This window comes from Megalops cyprinoides, chromosome 1 (genome assembly GCF_013368585.1).
Source record: "Megalops cyprinoides isolate fMegCyp1 chromosome 1, fMegCyp1.pri, whole genome shotgun sequence".
NCBI lineage: Eukaryota > Metazoa > Chordata > Actinopteri > Elopiformes > Megalopidae > Megalops > Megalops cyprinoides.
The window spans coordinates 69,274,320-69,293,856 of NC_050583.1; the positions used below are offsets into that span (position 1 = coordinate 69,274,320).

Below are 19,537 nucleotides of genomic sequence, written 5' to 3' on the forward strand. Positions count from 1 at the left end.
AGCGTCGAGCACTTTGCCTGTCACAATTCACACAGCTGTCTGTTTGTTCTGTGCCTGTCTGCCTATCCTCTTGTGAGGGTCGCAAAATGCCTTACAGTTCCACCGTGTCCAGTCGAGGCCTCCAGCCCACGAAGGTTGTCAGCGCTCAGTCAGATGGCAAGACGTTTGAGCAACTGAGGCAGGAGTGCCTGCAGAGAAAGGTGCTGTTTGAGGATCCTGACTTCCCTGCATGTGACTCGTCTCTGTTCTACAGCCAGAGTGTCCCCATCAACTTTCAGTGGAAGCGACCACTGGTATGTACTGTATGCTGTGCCAACTAGGTATATGACATTGATAAAAATGTACCTTGCTATGTCCTGAGAATTGAGAATTGATGTTGTCTTTTGAAGCTTCATACAGAGAGAAAAATATCAAAAAAACCCTTTAAAATAAGATATAATGTCAAACTGACTTACTGAGTAATTAGGAAGCTTTTTAAATGGTATGCATTAGTCTGTTGTGTTTACTGTTCCAGATAGGTCACTGGAAATACCATACTAGGATTCCCTCCAAAAGTTATGAAAAGGGTTGTCATCAAATATATGCAAGGCTTTCTTGTCAAAGCTGTAGAAAGAAATAAGCTAATTGCTTTGTTCATGATGAATATACAGTACCTAAGTTTTGTGAATTGTAAGAAATTAAACTAGTTATGGTTTACATAGCAAAAGTATAAGTATGTTTGCAGTACACCTAATGCACATTAAGGTATTTAAATGTGCAGCATTCAGCATGTTGACTCAATCATTTTGGAAACTCTGAGTTCAATGAGAACTTCACTTACTACAGAACTTACTATTCTTATCTCACTATTAGAGAACATGACAGAATGACAGGTATTGTTACATATTTCTGTACTTTCTTAATAATTAATAGTTAAATATGTAATAATTATTATGTATATAGTTAATAATGTAAGTCAGGTTGTGTGCAGTGTTTGCCTTTACTGTAGACCAGAGTTTTTGCTCAGAATGATATGAGATAGAATTCTGAGAATCATAATCTTTTCCTCTTGAATGTGACAGGAGTTTGCTGTTGGTAGCCATGTAGCTAAGGGATCTGGCAAGCTGGCATTTGTTCTGACCAAATTGTATACTACCACATCACAGCCAATACCATTTTGTAATTTACAATTTGGACAGCAGTGTGTGGGTAGCTGAACTTTGAAACCTTAAGGCTTCAGCTCTGAGTCCTTGGTGGGGTGCTCCAGTAAAAAATGTAAGCCATGTATGTCACTAGGGATGACAGTGTCTGGAAAGCAAATAAATAATTCAATGAATGGGTGGCTACATACCCTGGATTCCTTTGAATTTACACACAACTCTATGGCTATTTCAATAGCGTAGCAGAGTAGAGTATGTTTTACAACCTCCAAAAGGATCAGTGGCTTGCTTAATGCTAAATGAGTTTCTTTATTGGCACACATGCTACTGACATACCTAGCTGAGAGAGAAACATTTCTTCAGCATCAATGAAACTGAGTCTCTTCCCTTCTCTATAGTGTTTTTAGTTCTAATGAAAAGCACAAGACAACAAGTTTTTGTTAACTGGGTGTTTATTGAATGGTATTTTTCCATGCATTTTTTTCCATTTGGGTGTTCCCCAACATAGCCACCACTCTCTCTGGGTTATTGTATGTGGCATTCCAGGCTGAGCGACATGCCTGTCTGAGTGAACCTGCAAGAATGTGAACACACCCTCATAGGTGCTCCCCTAAAAAAACCTGTTCTGCATCCATCAGTGAATTCTCCCCTGACGGCCCTGACCAGACAGAGTACTGTTGGCTGCCATCCATAAACATAGCTTATTGGTGCAACTGCATTGAAAACACTGTCTTGGTAATGAATATATCAGGACAGTATCTCAAAACAACTCAATACTAGATAGCTACACCACATAATATTTTAAACAATACCACACAGTATGTATGTTGGGCATTGCATGTTAAATATTGTATGTGGCAATCATTTTACAAAAAATTCCAAAAAAGTTCAAACTTTTTTTTCCCCAAAAACTTGCATGAAAAGGGGAGGGATGACTCGATTGTTGGATACTTTGCATAACTTCTCAGGGCTTTGATGATACAGAGATTCCATTATTCAGGTTATCAATTGAAGGTGTAGGTGTGGTCATAATCTTGCTGTGTGGCAACTCTGTTACAAACACGACAGGAATCCATTCATATTTTAGTTAGGGTGTGTGTAACCTGTCTTCCACCCACTAAAAATCTTGCATGCCCTTAATGCTGTCTCCATCATTGTTGAGAACTGTATGCTATAATATCATTGTATGTGTTTGATGAGTTCTGTGGAAAATGGCTGGTTTGGTGTTACAACCAACCAAGCAACATCACAAATATAGGTGCAAGCTGAATGACATATGTGGAGGTTTTTGTTGTTCTTTGCTGGAATCCTAATTTTTGCCATTTAAACTTTTAAATTTTTGCCAATATTTGGGATCAGTGATACTTCACTTTTGAGTCATGGATCTAGTCAGCTAGCTAGCTAACGTTAGTTTCAACTAATTTGAACAGACGAAGCTGAATGCTCGTTATTTCACAGCTAGATAGGTAGCGGTATTATCTAGCTAGCAGGTAAATGTCAGTTGCAACTAGGTAGTCACTTAGCTAGCTAGCTGACTGTGACTGTGAATAGTGAGTGAGTGAACGAGTGAGCGATTTCGGACGCAGCCTTCGTCCTCGCAACGCTTCTGCTAAGTAAGGTTAGGTTTTAAAATGGCGTTTGTATCTTTTCACTTTTCATCTTTGCAACTCTGCATCGAGATTTAGGGAATTATTACTTTAAAAAGTAACAGCGGTAGTAAAACTGTATTTCACACTATTATGTTTGAACTTTGCAATTAATCCGCGTTTCACATGCGAGCCGAACCGTGAGGGGGTATCCGTAGGTATCACGGATCAACTCCGGTCCGTTACACCACTAGTTAATTGACAGGGACGGGGTCAGAGTTGCCCCATTCCCTTTAATGTGACCTGAATTTGGAACCACTGCTTAAATCAACTTAAGTAAAATGTAGAAACAATCCTCAGCCCTGTCTGATTTTCAGGAACCAGTAAAAACTGCATGATTAATATACTGTTAAGTCTTCATGGGGCTTATGAGTTTGTGTTCTTAAATACAGGGCAGAAACTAATGCTATGCACTGCATAACACACACCAATGTTTCTTTTAGATCTCTGACAATCATGCTGCATTTTTGTGATTCCAGGAAATTTGTCAAGACCCTAAATTTATCCTGGGTGGAGCTGATAGAACAGATATCTGCCAAGGAGAGCTGGGTCAGTATGTCTGGTGCTGCAACGATGGGCTGTAATCCTTTGTCTCAGGCCAATGGAAATAAATATGTATTTAAAATGTGGGATACTTATTTTAACATGTAACAGAACATACTACTTTAATTAGATCCCTAGCTGTTTTGAAAATGAAAGCCTTAATTTTTGACATGTTAAATTAATTTCTCATATTTGGAATTTCACATTCCACTATACAGTACTGTTTATTCACAGGAGTAATAAGTATTTAGATGATAAGTTTCCATGCCTGTACTCCAGTAATGATGTACAGTGGTATTTTCTGCTGCATATAGGTCTAAGTGAATGAAAGCTCCATCTGTCTCTGTGGTTGGCTCAACCTGTGCTGTTCTGCTTCTCACTCCAGGTGACTGCTGGTTACTGGCTGCCATTGCCTCTCTAACTCTCCATAAGCAAACATTGGCCAGGGTGGTGCCACATGACCAGAGTTTTGAAGACAGATATGCTGGGATTTTTCACTTCCAGGTGCAGAAAACCTTGCAGTACTGGTAGACAATTGTGTATTTGCTATTCAGTACTTTGTATTCAGTACAACACAGGTCTGGTAAGTTCTCTCAACATTGTTGCAAAAAACACTGTGGAACACAGAAAATTGCACAGTATGTACCCTTGGAAATTCTTCAAGTCCTAGACAGGGTTCAGTATAAGACATAAAAAATAACATTGTTAACATCCAATCCAGTTTGATATCCCCAATTAGATAAGTTAAAAATTAGAATAGGCTCTTATGTATAATGAGGAAAATCAAGCTGGTATACCATCTGGGTCTGATGGCAGTTTAAAGAAAGAAATACATTAATGATGAAGTGTTTCACTGTTTGGTCTAGGTGTTTTCAAGAATGAGTGAATGGAAACATGATCCCACAGCATTCTGATATTGAGCTGTGGTGTAGTTTATGTGTGTGTCCGAAAGGAACTTGTGTCAACTTTGCTTTCATCCCTGCAGTTCTGGCAGCACAACCAGTGGCTAGATGTGGTCGTTGATGACAAGCTGCCCACAGTCCGCAACCGCCTGGTGTTCGTCCATTCGGCCGACAACAATGAGTTCTGGAGCGCCCTGCTGGAGAAGGCCTATGCCAAGTGAGTCTGTCTGCCGTCACCGGCAAGCTAAAAAGGACAAAGCTAGGCTTTGAATGCCACTACATTTACATTTACATTTATTTATTTAGCAGACGCTTTTATCCAAAGCGACATACTGAAGTGCATACAGTAAGTATAGTGACACACTCACATAGGTGTGTGAAACTGCCAGTTCTAACAAGTATTTGAAGGTGCTAGGCACCTATTGTAATTGTTAGAATTTGTCACTATTATTAGGGGCCAAGCACCGAATTTTTCACTATTATACTTTCTCCTCTGGGAGTCTATGGCAGCCTATAGAACCCCTTGGTGGATTTTTATGAAATTTGGCACATTGATAGAGGACAGTCCAAAGTATCCAGGCCTCAACTTTGGGGTCAATCCATCCATCTCTGTAGCGCCACCAACAGGCCAAACTTCAAGGTACATTTTTGCTTATAACTTTTGAACCATTTGTCCTAGCGTTGTGATCTTTTTTCCCCTGAATCCCTGGGTCATGACAATTCGAATGCACCCATTGGCGTCCGCCATATTGGATTTTCCGCCATTTTGAATTTTTTGAAAAAACTACTTTTGCAAACTAGTCCTAGGCCGTTGATCCTATCACCACCAAATTTGGTACGTATCATCTACAGATGGGTGTGACCAAAAGCTATTCAAAGAATTTGGGTGGCAGTGTAGCATAGTGGTTAAGGAGCAGGACTTGTAACCGAAAGGTTGCCGGATTGATCCCCGCTGGGACACTGCTGCTGTACCCTTGGGCAAGGTACTTAACCCACAATTGTCTCAGTAAATATCCAGCTGTATAAATGGATAACACTGTAAAAAAAAGAACTGTAAGTCACTTTGGATAAAAGTGTCTGCCAAATGTAAATGTAAATTTTGCTAGGGCAAACGATGTGGCCACTGTAGTCCAATGAATTTCCATGCCAAAGACACCAAAACAGGAAGTGAGCCATATGTCAGCAATGCTTGGTTGGAGTCATGCCAAAATTGGTATACTTTATTGCCAGGGGGAATATAGGGTACCCACCACGTGTCATGAAATTTGGCCATATGGGGGCGCTATACCAGCAAAACAGAGAAAAGAAATTCAAATGCCTATAGCTTTGGAACCAAATCAGATGTTTTAACCAAATTTCTTGTGCATCATCACAGTGAAGGACCCTAGCTGGGAAAGCATGAAACCTGTGTGTCAGCCATCCTTATTTCCGCTGAATCGCTGGGTCATGATGAATTGAATAGACTCATCCGCTGTAATGGATTTTTGGAAAAAAAAAATCATGTTTTCAATTTTTTGAAAAACCTACTTTTGCGAACTAGTCCTAGACCGTTGATCGTATCACCACCAAATTTGGTCCGTATCATCTACAGAGGGTTCTGACCAAAAGTTATTCAAAGAATTTTGCTAGGGCAAACGATATGGCTGCCATCCAATGAAATTCCATGGTGAAGACACCAAAACAGGAAGTGAGTCATATCTCAGCAATGTTTTGTTGGAGTGATACCCAACTTGGTACACTTTGTTGGTATTAGCAACACTGGGTAGGCACCAGGTTTCATGAAATTTGGCCACTTGGGGCGCTATACCATTAAAAATCATTAAAATACCCATTACTCTGGCAGAAAAGCAGCTATCTCAACTAATTTTTTTTTCTTCATCAAAGTTAAGGATCCTATCTGGGAACTTATGAAACCTCCACATCAGCCATTTTGTGTTTCATCCACCTTTCATTTTGTCAAAAACACATTTAACCACCTCCTCCTAGAGTTATGGCACAATGAGGTTTTGTGTATTACCTCTTTTGATCATTGTCTTTAACAGTTAAAGGATAGTTGCCAGTTTGAACAATGTGGCCACAGTGTCCCCACAAATTTGCCCGTGAAGTCGCCATAAAGGAAGAGTGGCCATATCTCTGCAATGCTTTTTGTTCATTGGCATAAAAGTCAATACACATGCTTACAATTAGGCCTGGGTGGCACACACCAATTTTAGTGAAATTTGGCCACTTTGGGGTGCTATACTGAAAAACAGGTTTAAACACCCATGTGTCCATGTACTTAGATTTTAATGACATTTTGCCCCAATGGACATCAAAAGGCACACGCCACACAATGAAAAACATATATTGCCACCAATTTTTTGTAGGTCATTACATCATTACATATCAGGTCCTAACTGGAAAATGAACACTTCAACAGTTCAATGTCCGAATAGCATGGCTGCTAAGATACAGTTTTTAGCACTTAAAATAGGCACATCTCCAGCACCTTTTGACCTATTGCCACAAGTAATACACTAAATAGTGTTGAAGAAACAATTGGACTTTCCATATTGGGCTGAATGTAAGACAGCGTTTTTTTTCTACTTCAGAAATTACACCTGCAAAGTGGGGCTATCCTACATGCGAGGACTAGACACTTTAATGTAATTATACATTAAGAACAGCAGATGGCGCCATTTATCTGACATTGTTGAGTGGTATTAGAAATCCCAGCAGACTAGTTTATTTTTTATTTTTATTTAAATAACTTATACATTTGAAAATGTGATTGCATTGTATTTATATTTAAATGTGGCAGTTTCATCTAAAAGATGTAGAAAATATGTCATCGTGCCTTGTTTTATTCAGTATGTTTTCTTAACTTGATATCAAATAAAATGATTTCTTTAAAAAATATGATTTGATCTTCAAAAAGTCTTTTACCATATAAAGGTGTTGAAAAATGGGGGTTCCTTTTCTAATCAGGAACATTTTATTATATTCAGCTAATATGGTATCTTCTCTGCCATTTTTCCCATGATTTTGGAATTATTCAATTACCCAAAAATTGCCCGCCTCCAGTAGAATTGGTGCTTCTTATAGCAATGTCCCAAGAAGGCACACTGCATTTTATGTGGCACTGCTTATATTTAAGCTTGACATATATGTAGTCGGGGGCAGTGCGGTGGTGCAAATGGGTAGCAGTACTGCCTAACATTATGGAGGTTTCAAGTTCGGGGTGCATCTGTATTCAGTTTGTACCTTGTCCTTGCGTTCATGTGGCTTTCCTCTGGGTATTCTGGTTTTTCTACCACAGTCCAAACACATTCAGGTAATGTCAATTGGACATGCTGTATTGCCCATAGGCGAGAGTGGAAGAGTGGGTGTCAGTGTGTCTGTTGACCCTGTGATGGATTGGTGTCTTGGTCAGGGGTTGTTCTGATTAGTTGTCTACCCGGTGGCCCTGAGGTGCTTGACCCCTTCATTGCTGCTTGCAGCTATATTTTTGCACTATTATTATTAATGGGTGTCAGAGTGCATTGTGATCTCACTCTTATTTTGTGTTTTCTTACAGGCTCCATGGCAGCTATGAAGCCCTGAAGGGGGGCAGCACTCTGGAGGCTATGGAAGATTTCACTGGAGGTGTGGGGGAAACATATGAGACCAAGGCCGCCCCTGATAACCTCTTCCAGATCCTCCAGAAGGCCCAAGAACGAGGGTCCATGCTAGGCTGCTCCATTGACGTAAGTGTCTTGAGTGAACACCTGCTCATCTACTGAGATGAACCCAAACCCTGTGCAGTAATTTAAAGCAGCACATGGGGCCGGCGTCGTGATACTGATTCTGAAATGTGTAATAAACATGACTGATGTGGAAAACAAGGTCAATGTTTTCAACTAGGTCCTCTAGTCTGCATTGGTGTTTGCTGTGATAGAGATGCTGTAGATGCACAACTGTGTTGTTCCTTTACTTGTGCATTTTTTAGGTTATAGAAAATGTTACATCATTGTCATCAAACTGGCATAACACATTTTTGTGCTGTGACCACAGCAAAGCTAGAATGAACAGGCTCCAATAGGGGATTCACACAGTTCACACCGATGCTACTGCAGTCACAGTGCAACTCCCCAGGTGGTAACTGCGGTTATCAAACATCAAGAGGAGTATAAATAACATTATCCCCACCTTCACTATCTGTGAATTGAAATACCAATTCCCCTCTTGCTATTTGTACTGTCACTTGTTTGCAGTCAAGTCACAGAATCAGTCACCAAAGTACATTCATCGTATTTGACATGAAGTCTTAAGATGGTGTACAGCTGTTGATGCTTCCCAATCCATCTGTCATTTACAGGACATAAATAGTTCTGATGCATTATCTGCTGATATCCACTGATAAGTCTTCCGTCTCCCTCTACTTCTCTCCACCTCCGTTCACCCCTGGCCTCTCTACAATCAGTTCCATTACAGAGTGAACAGAGCCCACAGTAAACAAACACCGCTCCATAGCTCCCTCTAGTGTTTGTCAAGTGTTGTTGAAACACAACACATACAAAAATGTCTCCATGGCTGTTTCTCTGTACGGTTGCTGAAAGTCACAGTAACATTCCCACTATCTGTTCCTCTCCCCAGATCACCAGCTCTGCAGAATCAGAGGCTCGCACATCCACAGGTCTGGTCAAGGGACACGCCTATTCCATAACAGGCCTGGAGGAGGTACAGATCAGCATTTCATCCCATGAAGATGTCGATCATGTGCAAACGAGTGCTTTTAAAATATCCTGATGTAATTTGTTGGGAAAAAAGGGGTGACCTTGTGTTGATTCCGATTGGATGTTGATCTGACATTGTGTTGCAGGTAAATTACAGAGGGGGTAAGATCCAGCTCATTCGGGTGAGGAATCCCTGGGGACAGGTGGAGTGGAATGGGCCATGGAGTGACAAGTAGGTGCCACAAGAGTTACTGATTTAATGGCAACCCTCTCATTTCTGGCCACCATGTTAACAATGTTCTCCTTCTCACAGCTCTAGAGAATGGAACATGATTGACAGGGCAGAGAAGAATCGCATTATGCAGAATTCCTTGGATGATGGAGAATTCTGGTAGATACATGTTATGTTCTTTCTTTCAGAATTCGGAACTAAAAGGTGAAGCATGTAGCTGTGCAAAGTATGTTTTATTTGAAAATGGTTTGACCTTTTATGAACCTAAACCTTTTCAATAGTACCTCTGAACTCCACGTTATGTCCTGTGCTCCCAAGTAGCCAACACACTCCTAATATATTAGATGCGTTCCTGTTAAGCTTTCACATAAACATCTACCATATTTTGCTACTTAATCATTAAAATGTTATTACATTGTCTTGCAATGCAGATTAGTGTTTTGGAATAGCTCAATTTGCGTGCTATGCATTTTAGACCCTAGAAAAACTGTGTGGAAACATTTCAGGATGGAGTTTGGGGACTTCAAAGCTAATTACGACAGAATCGAGATCTGCAACCTGACGCCGGATGCCCTCACAGATGACACTACGCGGAAGTGGGAAGTGACAATGTTTGAGGGGAACTGGATCCGTGGGTCGACAGCAGGGGGCTGCCGCAACTACATTGGTGAGCTAAGCAAAATAAGGCTGGACACAGGCAGCCCCAACACTTTGATTTTGACTTTTATTCACTCACAGTACTTACATTATATTCAGTGAAACATATCTTTGACTAAAAATTTTATAACTGGATTGAAGCTGATATTCAGTTTGATGGCATTGCAAAAATTCTTTTCTAGGCACAATATATTTATATCCAGATAACGTGATAAACCCCTTACCAGGGCATTTTCTAATCAAAATAGACCACAAGAATGATGACAAAAGTAATAACAAGAAAAATTAAGCCCGAATGAAGCCACACAAGAATGTTAATATGAGCATTATTATTTAATGGTACCTAATAATAATTTCCCTTCTTGACAAATTTGCTCTGCAGATACCTTCTGGACCAATCCGCAGTTCAAACTGACCCTGGTGGACACAGATGATGATGCCGATGACCAGTGCAGTGTCATCGTGGCCCTGATGCAGAAGAACAGACGCAGGTTGCGAAAAGAGGGGTTGGACCTGGAGACCATTGGATTCGCCATCTATGAAGTAAGCAGTCTCATTCAAACATGCAATAAGGGAAGGATGGAGTAAGCCAGTGTCTACCCAGTGTTATTATGGTGCAACGGCATGCGATTTTGCTGCCCCTGGTGGCGTATTATATTCAGAGGGCCATGTTGCTAGTTCATTAATGTGGAAATTTAGGGGGTCACTGTGTACTCGTAACTCATGTAGTGTAGTGTTACAGACTCACAAACATTAACACAAAGGAGAAGCAGAGTCATTTCCAAACAAGTGTAATCATACAGATTTTGAATTTGAGCAAGTTTTCTTCTTCATCTTGGTTAAAATTGAAATACCAGAGTAGCTTTTAAAAAGCAGAATGTCATGCATATTGATGAGTTGTGACTGGCATTGTTCTTAGAACATTCCCATGCATGATTTCCCTGACCCTTCCACCTTAGGCACCCAATGAGGAGGATCATCAAGGCAAGGACTTCTTCCGATACAACGCTTCCAAAGCCAGAAGCAAGACCTACATTAACGTGAGGGAGATCTCCCAACGCTTTCTGCTTCCCCCAGGGAACTACCTCCTGGTGCCTACAACATTCCAACCTCACCATGAGGCCGACTTCATGCTCAGGATCTTCTCTGAGAAGAAGGCTGACACACAGTGCGTCTGCTATCTCCTTACCTTTTTTCAATGTCTCCCTACACAACCAGGGTGCCATACATGTATTCTGTTCTTTGGAGTGAGGCATGGATTCAGCCAACATTTGTCCATAAATCTGATAATGAATGTAAATGTGACTTTCAATGTAAACACAACTGCTTTCAGTAATTATTTTGATCTCTGAACTCTCTAAGCAATCTGGAAGATGTAAACACCTGTAGTTAATTGTAGCTTAAAGGCAAGAACAAATCTTGATTGAATGCATGTCTGGAGGTTTCTCAAATCAGTTTTCAGAGGTTAATCTATTATACCACATCAAATATGTTACAAATTATAATGATATTTCATTCGAAACAAAATACACTATTGATTGCTATTTTTGTAAAAATGCAGAGGCCTGTAAAAAATGTTTTAATTCATTAAACAGGGAGCTGGGAAACACAATTGAGGCTGACCTACCAGATGTAAGTACAGACGAAACTGAAAAATAGGAAACAGGGCGAGCCTTTTTAGATTAGTATTTAGCAACACAACTGAAAAATTAATGACAATTAGTTTATGTATTTTTCTAAGAAAAAATTATGACACTTTTGTATTTTTTTTTGTTATGTACAAGTGTCTCCAGCTGTAACAGGATGAAATACATGGAGACAATCCCCCTAACAATATTTTCTGAGCACACTTGCTCTGTGTTGCAAGTAGGTTAATATTGTCTTGAATTAAGTTACTACTGCTATACATAATTCTTCTGCTTGAAATTCAACTGAGCATGGAAGTTGGTACAACATGTCCATGGCATACTGCCTATTATAGGGTATCTTTGCAAAGCATGGGTGTTCACTTCAGAAATATGAAACTAAAATTCAATACCTTTCAGCTTGGGCACTCTTGATCTATGGGTCATGAGGCCAAATCCTGCAAGGACTGCTAGACTCTCAAGCAAGGTACTAACTATACCTTAGCTGCTCCAGTAAATCTCCATACCTTTAAATGGATTGGCTGAAGGATATGATGCCAGATTGCAGTTAACCCTTAATGAAGCTGTCTGAAGGTAAAATGAATGAGGTAATCAAATTGAGATGGGTATTTGAAGGGAAGGAGAAGCTCACTCTGAACTTTACTGTTTGCAGCCACCTATGCCCAACCCACCTGAGGAGGAGACAGATGAGGAGAAGGGCCTGAGGAGGCTCTTCCAGCAGATCTCCGGCTCGGTGAGACATGATGGGGAGAACACCAAACACCTTTCCAGTCTGGACACTTGTAGCCAAGGGCACCACTTAAATTTCAGTGAAGTGTAACATGGACATCTCGTGATTAAAAATTTATTTATTACAGAACAGTGTGCAGCACTCACTTGCTATAGCCGTTAACACTGTGTCTTTCTGGGTTGGCCATATATACACTGCTATTGCACAATTTGTGTTCAATAAATTGGTAATACTTGTCGAGTAGCATTTTGTTAATTTCAAGAGATGAGTCCAAAACACAGGCAGTAGTGATTTACCTGGATCAGGTCCTAATTCTTGAGGAGTAAGTGGAGACCTCAGCTTTTTAGCCATAGACCAGATCTCCCCGTTTGTGAAAATTGGCAGTTCTTTTGCTGTCACGTCATCCCATTTATCAGATTGGTAACACATGAATGTGTTTCAGGATCTAGATGTAGAAGTCTGTAACTGAGAAGGTTAATTCTGCAGAAAGTACTAACATTTTTGTGATGCTGCAATTTGAGTATATTCCAGTTCACAGGGTGAGAGCTTATCAAAATTCCTGTGGTGTTAAGCACGTTAACTAGGAAGTTTATTACGCTCCAGTGGAAATCATGACCTATGCAAGGTGTTTTGTCCATTAGCTTTATGTTTTGTCTAATGACATTTTGCATACTTGACACACATATGGATGCTTTGAGCTTTTTTTTTTAACACTGGGTAGTAATACCAGCTTAAAGCAGCAAACAGACATTTACCAATAGCTGTCTGTCTTCACTTCAGGATCAGGCAATCAGTGCCAGAGAGCTTCAGTTTGTCCTGAACGAGGTGTTGGCCAGGAGTAAGTATCCCTCTTCCTGGAGGCAGCCAGACCTGATGGCTATTTAGAGGGACACGGGACATGTGTGGTTATTAGAGAGATACATATCTGCATACATATCTTTCTGGAAACTGCTAAAAATGACATGCCTTTTCCTTTTTTCAGGGAAGGAGGTCAAGTTTGATGGCGTGAGCCTCAACACCTGCCACAGCATTATTAATCTGATGGATGTATCTTTTTGAAATGCTGTGGCCCACAAACTGTTGCTTGTTGTGCCTAGGAATTATTACAGAGAAGTCAGAATCCTATGTCTTAGTCTTCACAACAAATTGTGAAAAATGAAAGAAGGTTGGTTTGTATTCACAGTGACTATAAAGTTGACATAATACCACCATTAATGACAGTGTTGCACTGCTGGTCAAAATCCAAAGACTTCTTTGATCTGCTAAATAATTCTCTCTTACTTGTGGTAAAACAGTATTTCCTGATTTCTGTTTTTATACTGATCAACAGTATTATAATGCCATACTTTGAAATAAGAATATAACTTAACTGAGTAACTACAGGTTGACAGCTCAGGGATGCTGGACTTTCAGGAATTCAAAATCTTCTGGGATAAATTGAAAAAATGGATTGTAAGTATACATGAGAAATGCCTAGCCTCTAAATGTACAGTAATCTAATCAAATTATTTGAAGTACAATGTCAAGAGATGATGGTAATAAAGTTTGTATGGTTTGTGTGCACTGGCTCCCGAGGAAACTGAGCTCATAGTTGAGAATTAAAATTTCAAAATCACATGAATGATTTTATACTGGTGAATGAATTCAGAATCATCACATACCATATAATCTTGCAAAATCTTTTCATTCAGATTGCTCCATCTCAAATACAAAGTCATTTTGAATGTGCTTGGGTGTTCAATCGAAGATTCACAGTTAGTAGTTTGAAATCATTGATGCAATTGTGTGTTTTCTGCTGTTGCAGATGCTGTTCCTCTCCTTTGACACAGACAGGTCTGGACGCATGTCCTCTTATGAGCTGCGCATTGCTCTCAAAGCAGCAGGTGAGGAAAAACATGATGAATGGCAACTTGAAGTCCAAAATTAAGACTAAATCCTCATTAAAGTAGTCGTGGAGTCTGTGATAGTATGAGATGTCACATTAACTCAGCAGTCTAGAAGTGCAGATAGAGTAGGCATATGCTACATATCCTCCCATTCATTTGTCTTGCTGCTTTGTGTAGTAAAACGTAAAAAAAAATGTAGTTAAAATAAATCATTGAATCAACCAAATCTTGTTGAACATATAATTCTATAAAACTATAACTACATGATAATACTTATATTCCTGTGTGTCTTTGTCATTTAAATGCAATGGAGATTGACATCCCAACTTTGGTCTGAGGGACATAGTGTATATTTTACATTTTACATTTACATTTATTCATTTAGTAGACGCTTTTATCCAAAGCGACGTACAAAAGTGCATATAGTAGGCAAACAGGCAAGGGCAAGATGTGTACAGGTCATATAATGCAGATGGTGCTAAAGCTGTATAGCTAAAGTATATTTTCCCAAATCACTGTGCTATGTTCATCTCACTGCCAGGAATTCAACTCAACACCAAGCTTCTGCAGTTATTGGGACTGAGGTTCGCAGACTCGAACTATGACATTGATTTTGATGATTACCTCACCTGCATCGTGCGTCTGGAGAACATGATTAGTGAGTAGCCCACAATGCAGTTCATCAGACTCAGACTCTGCACTCAGACTTTTGCACTGATCAGCACATACAGTAAGAGGACTGACCAAGCAAATCCTTTGCGATTTTCTGTTTTCTGTTCTCACACAGGAGTTTTCCAGGCATTGGACAAAAAGAAGAAAGGGGTGGTTTCCATGAATATCGAGCAGGTGACAGTGACACACTCTCCCTACATTACACAGCAGCTGTATCCAGTATTGTAGCTCATATCTTTCAATCTCCCTGACTATTCCCTTTTTGTCAAGTCATATTTTATGAATTCAGTGTTGCACAGAGTTACTAAACTATCAGAATTTTGTTTGTCTCAACAGTTCCTGTTCTTATCCATGAATGTCTGAAGATCAACCGGAGGAGGTCTGACATTTAACAAAAGGAAGTCATAATGTGAGCGGAAGAGATGTGAACAGTCTAATCAGTTTGTAAATTGCTAATTCAAAAGGAAGGCAAAAAAGATTCAAATGATGTGGTGGCATAAGACGCTTCTTATGCCCAGATCTGCTTGCAAAATACAAAGACATTCTTATTTGATGCATTACTCAATAATTCTACTGTCTTACAGATTTAGCTTTTTATGTACATCCCACTCAAGAACCTTCCAAATCCTGAATGTAGTTGCTTAATCTTAATGCAAAGGATGAAAAGTTGCTGCAGTTCTGAAATTTGTACTCTTCTGTTTGTCACAATTATAAAAGAAAGCATTTCCTGTCAAAGTTTTCAAATAAAGACAATTTGGTCAGTCAGTGGTTTGTGTGTATGAGGTTACTTAAATCACAGATAACAGTCAGATCTCAGAAACTCAGCAGCCATCTCTGGTGAGTCCTTCCTGACTCGACGGTCATTCCAGGTGAACACCAGTATAAATGCTTGTAAAGTAAATAAAACATATGCCTGCCATGCATTGTGTCAATCAGCAAACAATACAAATCATTACATTATATTATTTAGCAGACGCTCTTACCCAGAGCGACTTACAGTTAAAGGTTACAGTTCTTTACAATGCTGTCATTTTATACAGCTGGATATTTACTGAGACAACTGTAGGTTAAGTGTCTTAGGGGGTACCAAGGGTACAGCAGCAGTGTCCCAGCAGGGATGGAACCGGCAACCTTAACCACAATGCTACACTGCCACCCCTCATTAAATCATTAATCACTAAATGAAAATGTTTCACCTTTAATGTGAGGTGTATGCCTGCCTTTCTCCACAGAGTTTATTTATTTGAGGTGAAATGGATGACAGGCAAACTTAGATCATGCTCCAATTTCAGCTGGGTCCTGTACTTCGACTTCATAGCTGTCATTGCAGAACAATATCTTAGACACATATGTTGTGAGGAATAGCAGCAAAATTTGCATGGCCTCAGTGATTGTTTCAAGATACTGTGCTTGAAAAGTTAGCCAGTGGTATGTATTGAAAAGACATGATACTTTAAGAAAGCCGACAATTTCACTACAGTGATGTGGAGGGTTTGTGGAGTGAGGTAGGAATGACGGAGTAAAAAGTGCAGGTTCAGGTCCATCTCTGAGCAGTGATTTAATTTGGTAAAATATCCAATTTGACATTAAATTTAAGATTCAAAACCAGAAATACACAGGTATCCTCTGTTGGAACATAATTTTCAATGTCTGGTAACAGGATATCTCCAACAACTCCTCTAATGCTTTTCTGATGTCTGTGAAGTACAAGCTCAAATCACTGCCCAATACAGCAAGATGAGTAGTGATCTTGTGACTTGTTATGTTCATTGCTAGTATCCAAAAACTTGGTTAGTGGACTGTACACAGCTAGGTCAGTCAGTTACTTACATTTTTTTAATATTTAACCTATATTTTTGTCAGTCACACTTTTCAGGTTACATTTGACATGTTACCCATTTATACAACTAGATAGTTCCTCGGGCAATTCTGGGTTAAGTACCTTGCCCAAGGGTACAACAGCAGTGCCCCAGCGAGAAATTGAACAGGCAAACTTTTGGAAGCAAGTCCTGCTCCTTGCTACTTTGCTACATTGCTGCCCCTATATGTTTTCATGTGCAGTTGGAAAGTTAACTGGAAATGTTTGTTTAGGAGGATACAAGAGGGTAGACTGTATACTGATTGAGGAGGATTTAGTGTAACACAACTGTACTGAAATCTCAAGGCTATCTTTAAATTCTTCTCTCCAGGTAGCAGGGGTTTGTGCAACTGTTTGGTTATCCACTGCAGAATCCAAGGAACAGAAAGAGGTGACATTTGCTCAAGTTCTTCTGTGACACAAAACGTACATATTTCATGCACTCTGCTTATATCCAGTGTATATAAATCAACTGCCTACATTGATCAAAAGCCATGGTCCCAAATAAACTACTACTGTCCAGATGTGATTCTTATAACAGAAGTATACTATTTTAAAACACAGTAAGTATCATATGCAATAGTCCAGAGTGGATCAAATCAACTGTGCCTATTGTATTTCCTAATGATAATTAATTGTATCCCCTGTGGGTGAGCACACATTTAGGCAGGTCATACAGGGTTCTTTCATTTATTAAAAAAAATCAGTACAAAGTTTTCTGTATTACATTTAGGCTCTAAAATGAAAAAAAAAATCTTCCATATTTAGGTCATCACTAATGTTGACCACCGATGTCTCAACCTCCTGTTAGATGTCCAGAAAGTTGGTCAATGTTTTAATCTTAACTTGATGCCCCCTGTTCCATCCTCTGAGAATGTTAGCAGGTGGTCAATTAGCAACAGCAATTTGCCATTTATACTATACAGAACAGTTCCTTTATTGAAATTGGAAATGGAGTTCCTCTTAACACTGGTGGTGGAAGCCATTTTGTATCCTGTATATCTGACCAACATTGAGGGTAAATTCAATTCAATTCAATTCATTTTTATTTGTATAGCGCTTTTTACAACACAAGTTGTCACAAAGCAGCTTTACATTGTTCCCAGGCCTGAGACCCCCTGAGAGCAAGCCAACAATGCAACAGTGGCAAGGAAAAACTCCCTATCAGGAAGAAACCTTGAGCAGAACCGGGCTCATGGGGGGGGCCCATCTGCTTCTGGCCGGCACTGGGCAGATAGAATGTATCTCACTAGTTTATCAATGTTCTCAAAACCTGAAAGTATTTAAGCAACTGCCCGATAAAGACCAACAGGGGGGCCAAGGGTTTTGCATCATTCATACAACTTGTTATTGACAGCTATATGGCACGTAAATGTTACATGCTTTTGCCTAGACACCAAATTTTCATACAGTGGTTAGGCTAGGTGACAAGCTAGATCATGTGCCAGTGTTTCTCAATCCTGCTCCTGGAGGCCCACTGTCCTGCGTGTTTTCCATCTTTCCCTGCTCTACCTACCTGACTGAACTCATCAGTGGCACTTTTGATTAGCTGAGCACACCTGATTTAATCAAGAGCATGTTAATCACACTAATCAGGTGTGTTTGGACCAAGGATAAACACAAGATATGCAGGACAGTGGGCCTCCAGGAGTAGGACTGAGAACACTGAGTAGCCTATTCCAATTATCAGCTGGCTCCGTTATTTCTTGTAGGGACACGTTGATAACAAGCTCCTATGTGTCATGAACTACCTGGATTGGTTTGTAATGGTTACATTATTCAGTCTAGTTTCCGTATTAGAGTGCTACACAACCCCACACCATTAGTATGAAACTGTTTTTACTGAATACGCCCTTTCTCCGGTCTCAACTGATGCGGTGATGGTGTGTGGACGATCGTGAATGTGAAGAGGCATTTCCAAGGCCAAGCCGCAGTTCAAATTAGTTTTGAGGAGTTGGGAGGTTGGCTAACCGTTAGGGGAGACACAAACCACGGAAAGTCCTAAGCATTGCTACTCATCCTTATATAGTGAAAAGTTAACAGCAAAATTCAATGTGACAATCACTGTATGCAACAATTCAATTCAATTCATTTTTATTTGTATAGCGCTTTTTACAACACAAGTTGTCACAAAGCAGCTTTACATTGTTCCCAGGCCTGAGACCCCCTGAGAGTAAGCCTAAGGCAACAGTGGCAAGGAAAAACTCCCTATCAGGAAGAAACCTTGAGCAGAACCGGGCTCATGGGGGGGGCCCATCTGCTTCTGGCCGGCACTGGGCAGATAGAATGTATCTCACTAGTTTATCAATGTTCTCAAAACCTGAAAGTATTTAAGCAACTGCCCGATAAAGACCAACAGGGGGGCCAAGGGTTTTGCATCATTCATACAACTTGTTATTGACAGCTATATGGCACGTAAATGTTACATGCTTTTGCCTAGACACCAAATTTTCAGTCTTAGTGTAATTTTTTGTAATGCCCTAAGTTTCCAGAGAATACAGTACAAAGGATCAATTCCCTTAATATATGAAAAAAGGCTGCAAGTCCTTTTTGAGCAATTTGAGACTGCAGTTTCCTGTTTTCATTCACCATCTACAGGACTAGGTTTCAATCACATGATCCAGTACACCTCTGTTTTAAGATTACAGTTGATAGTTATAAATATCAACTATGGCACTGGGTGTGCTTTAGAGATGTGCAGTTCATGAACGGTTTGTTCTTTTTGAACGAATGGTTAATCGAATGCCATCACGAGTGAAATGAATGACAGTTAATCATGCTTGCTAATCAACCCAATCGGAGCTAAAACCTATTTAACAGTTACTGAGCACACTGTAGTATCAGATTACAGTTTTAGCCCAAGAACATTGGGCATCCTGTGGACCTGGGCATGCCCAACAAAATCGGTCACAGCACAAAAAAATGGCAAAGT

The 19,537-nt window shown here is 39.9% G+C and overlaps 1 protein-coding gene across 1 annotated transcript; it reads left to right on the forward strand.

Moving 5' to 3' along the window:
- Positions 1–15,490, forward strand: capn9 (calpain 9). Its single transcript, XM_036522455.1, has 20 exons — positions 1–293; positions 3,265–3,334; positions 3,714–3,832; positions 4,314–4,447; positions 7,787–7,955; positions 8,845–8,928; positions 9,071–9,156; positions 9,238–9,315; positions 9,663–9,823; positions 10,196–10,356; positions 10,773–10,981; positions 11,409–11,445; positions 12,112–12,192; positions 12,970–13,027; positions 13,172–13,236; positions 13,573–13,641; positions 13,994–14,072; positions 14,617–14,733; positions 14,863–14,921; positions 15,084–15,490. Exons 1-20 carry the CDS (start codon positions 87–89, stop codon positions 15,108–15,110), a joined length of 2,070 nt encoding a protein of 689 aa, XP_036378348.1. The 5' UTR covers positions 1–86; the 3' UTR covers positions 15,111–15,490.
- Positions 15,491–19,537: the final 4,047 nt, after the last annotated feature.

Excerpts from the sequence above, each read along its gene's own strand:
- capn9 (XM_036522455.1), top strand. The coding sequence starts at position 87 with ATGCCTTACAGTTCCACCGTGTCCAGTCGAGGCCTCCAGCCCACGAAG. Across the intron at positions 294-3,264 it reads TTCAGTGGAAGCGACCACTG|GAAATTTGTCAAGACCCTAA; the intron begins GTATGTACTGTA and ends TTGTGATTCCAG. Across the intron at positions 11,446-12,111 it reads TTGAGGCTGACCTACCAGAT|CCACCTATGCCCAACCCACC; the intron begins GTAAGTACAGAC and ends TACTGTTTGCAG.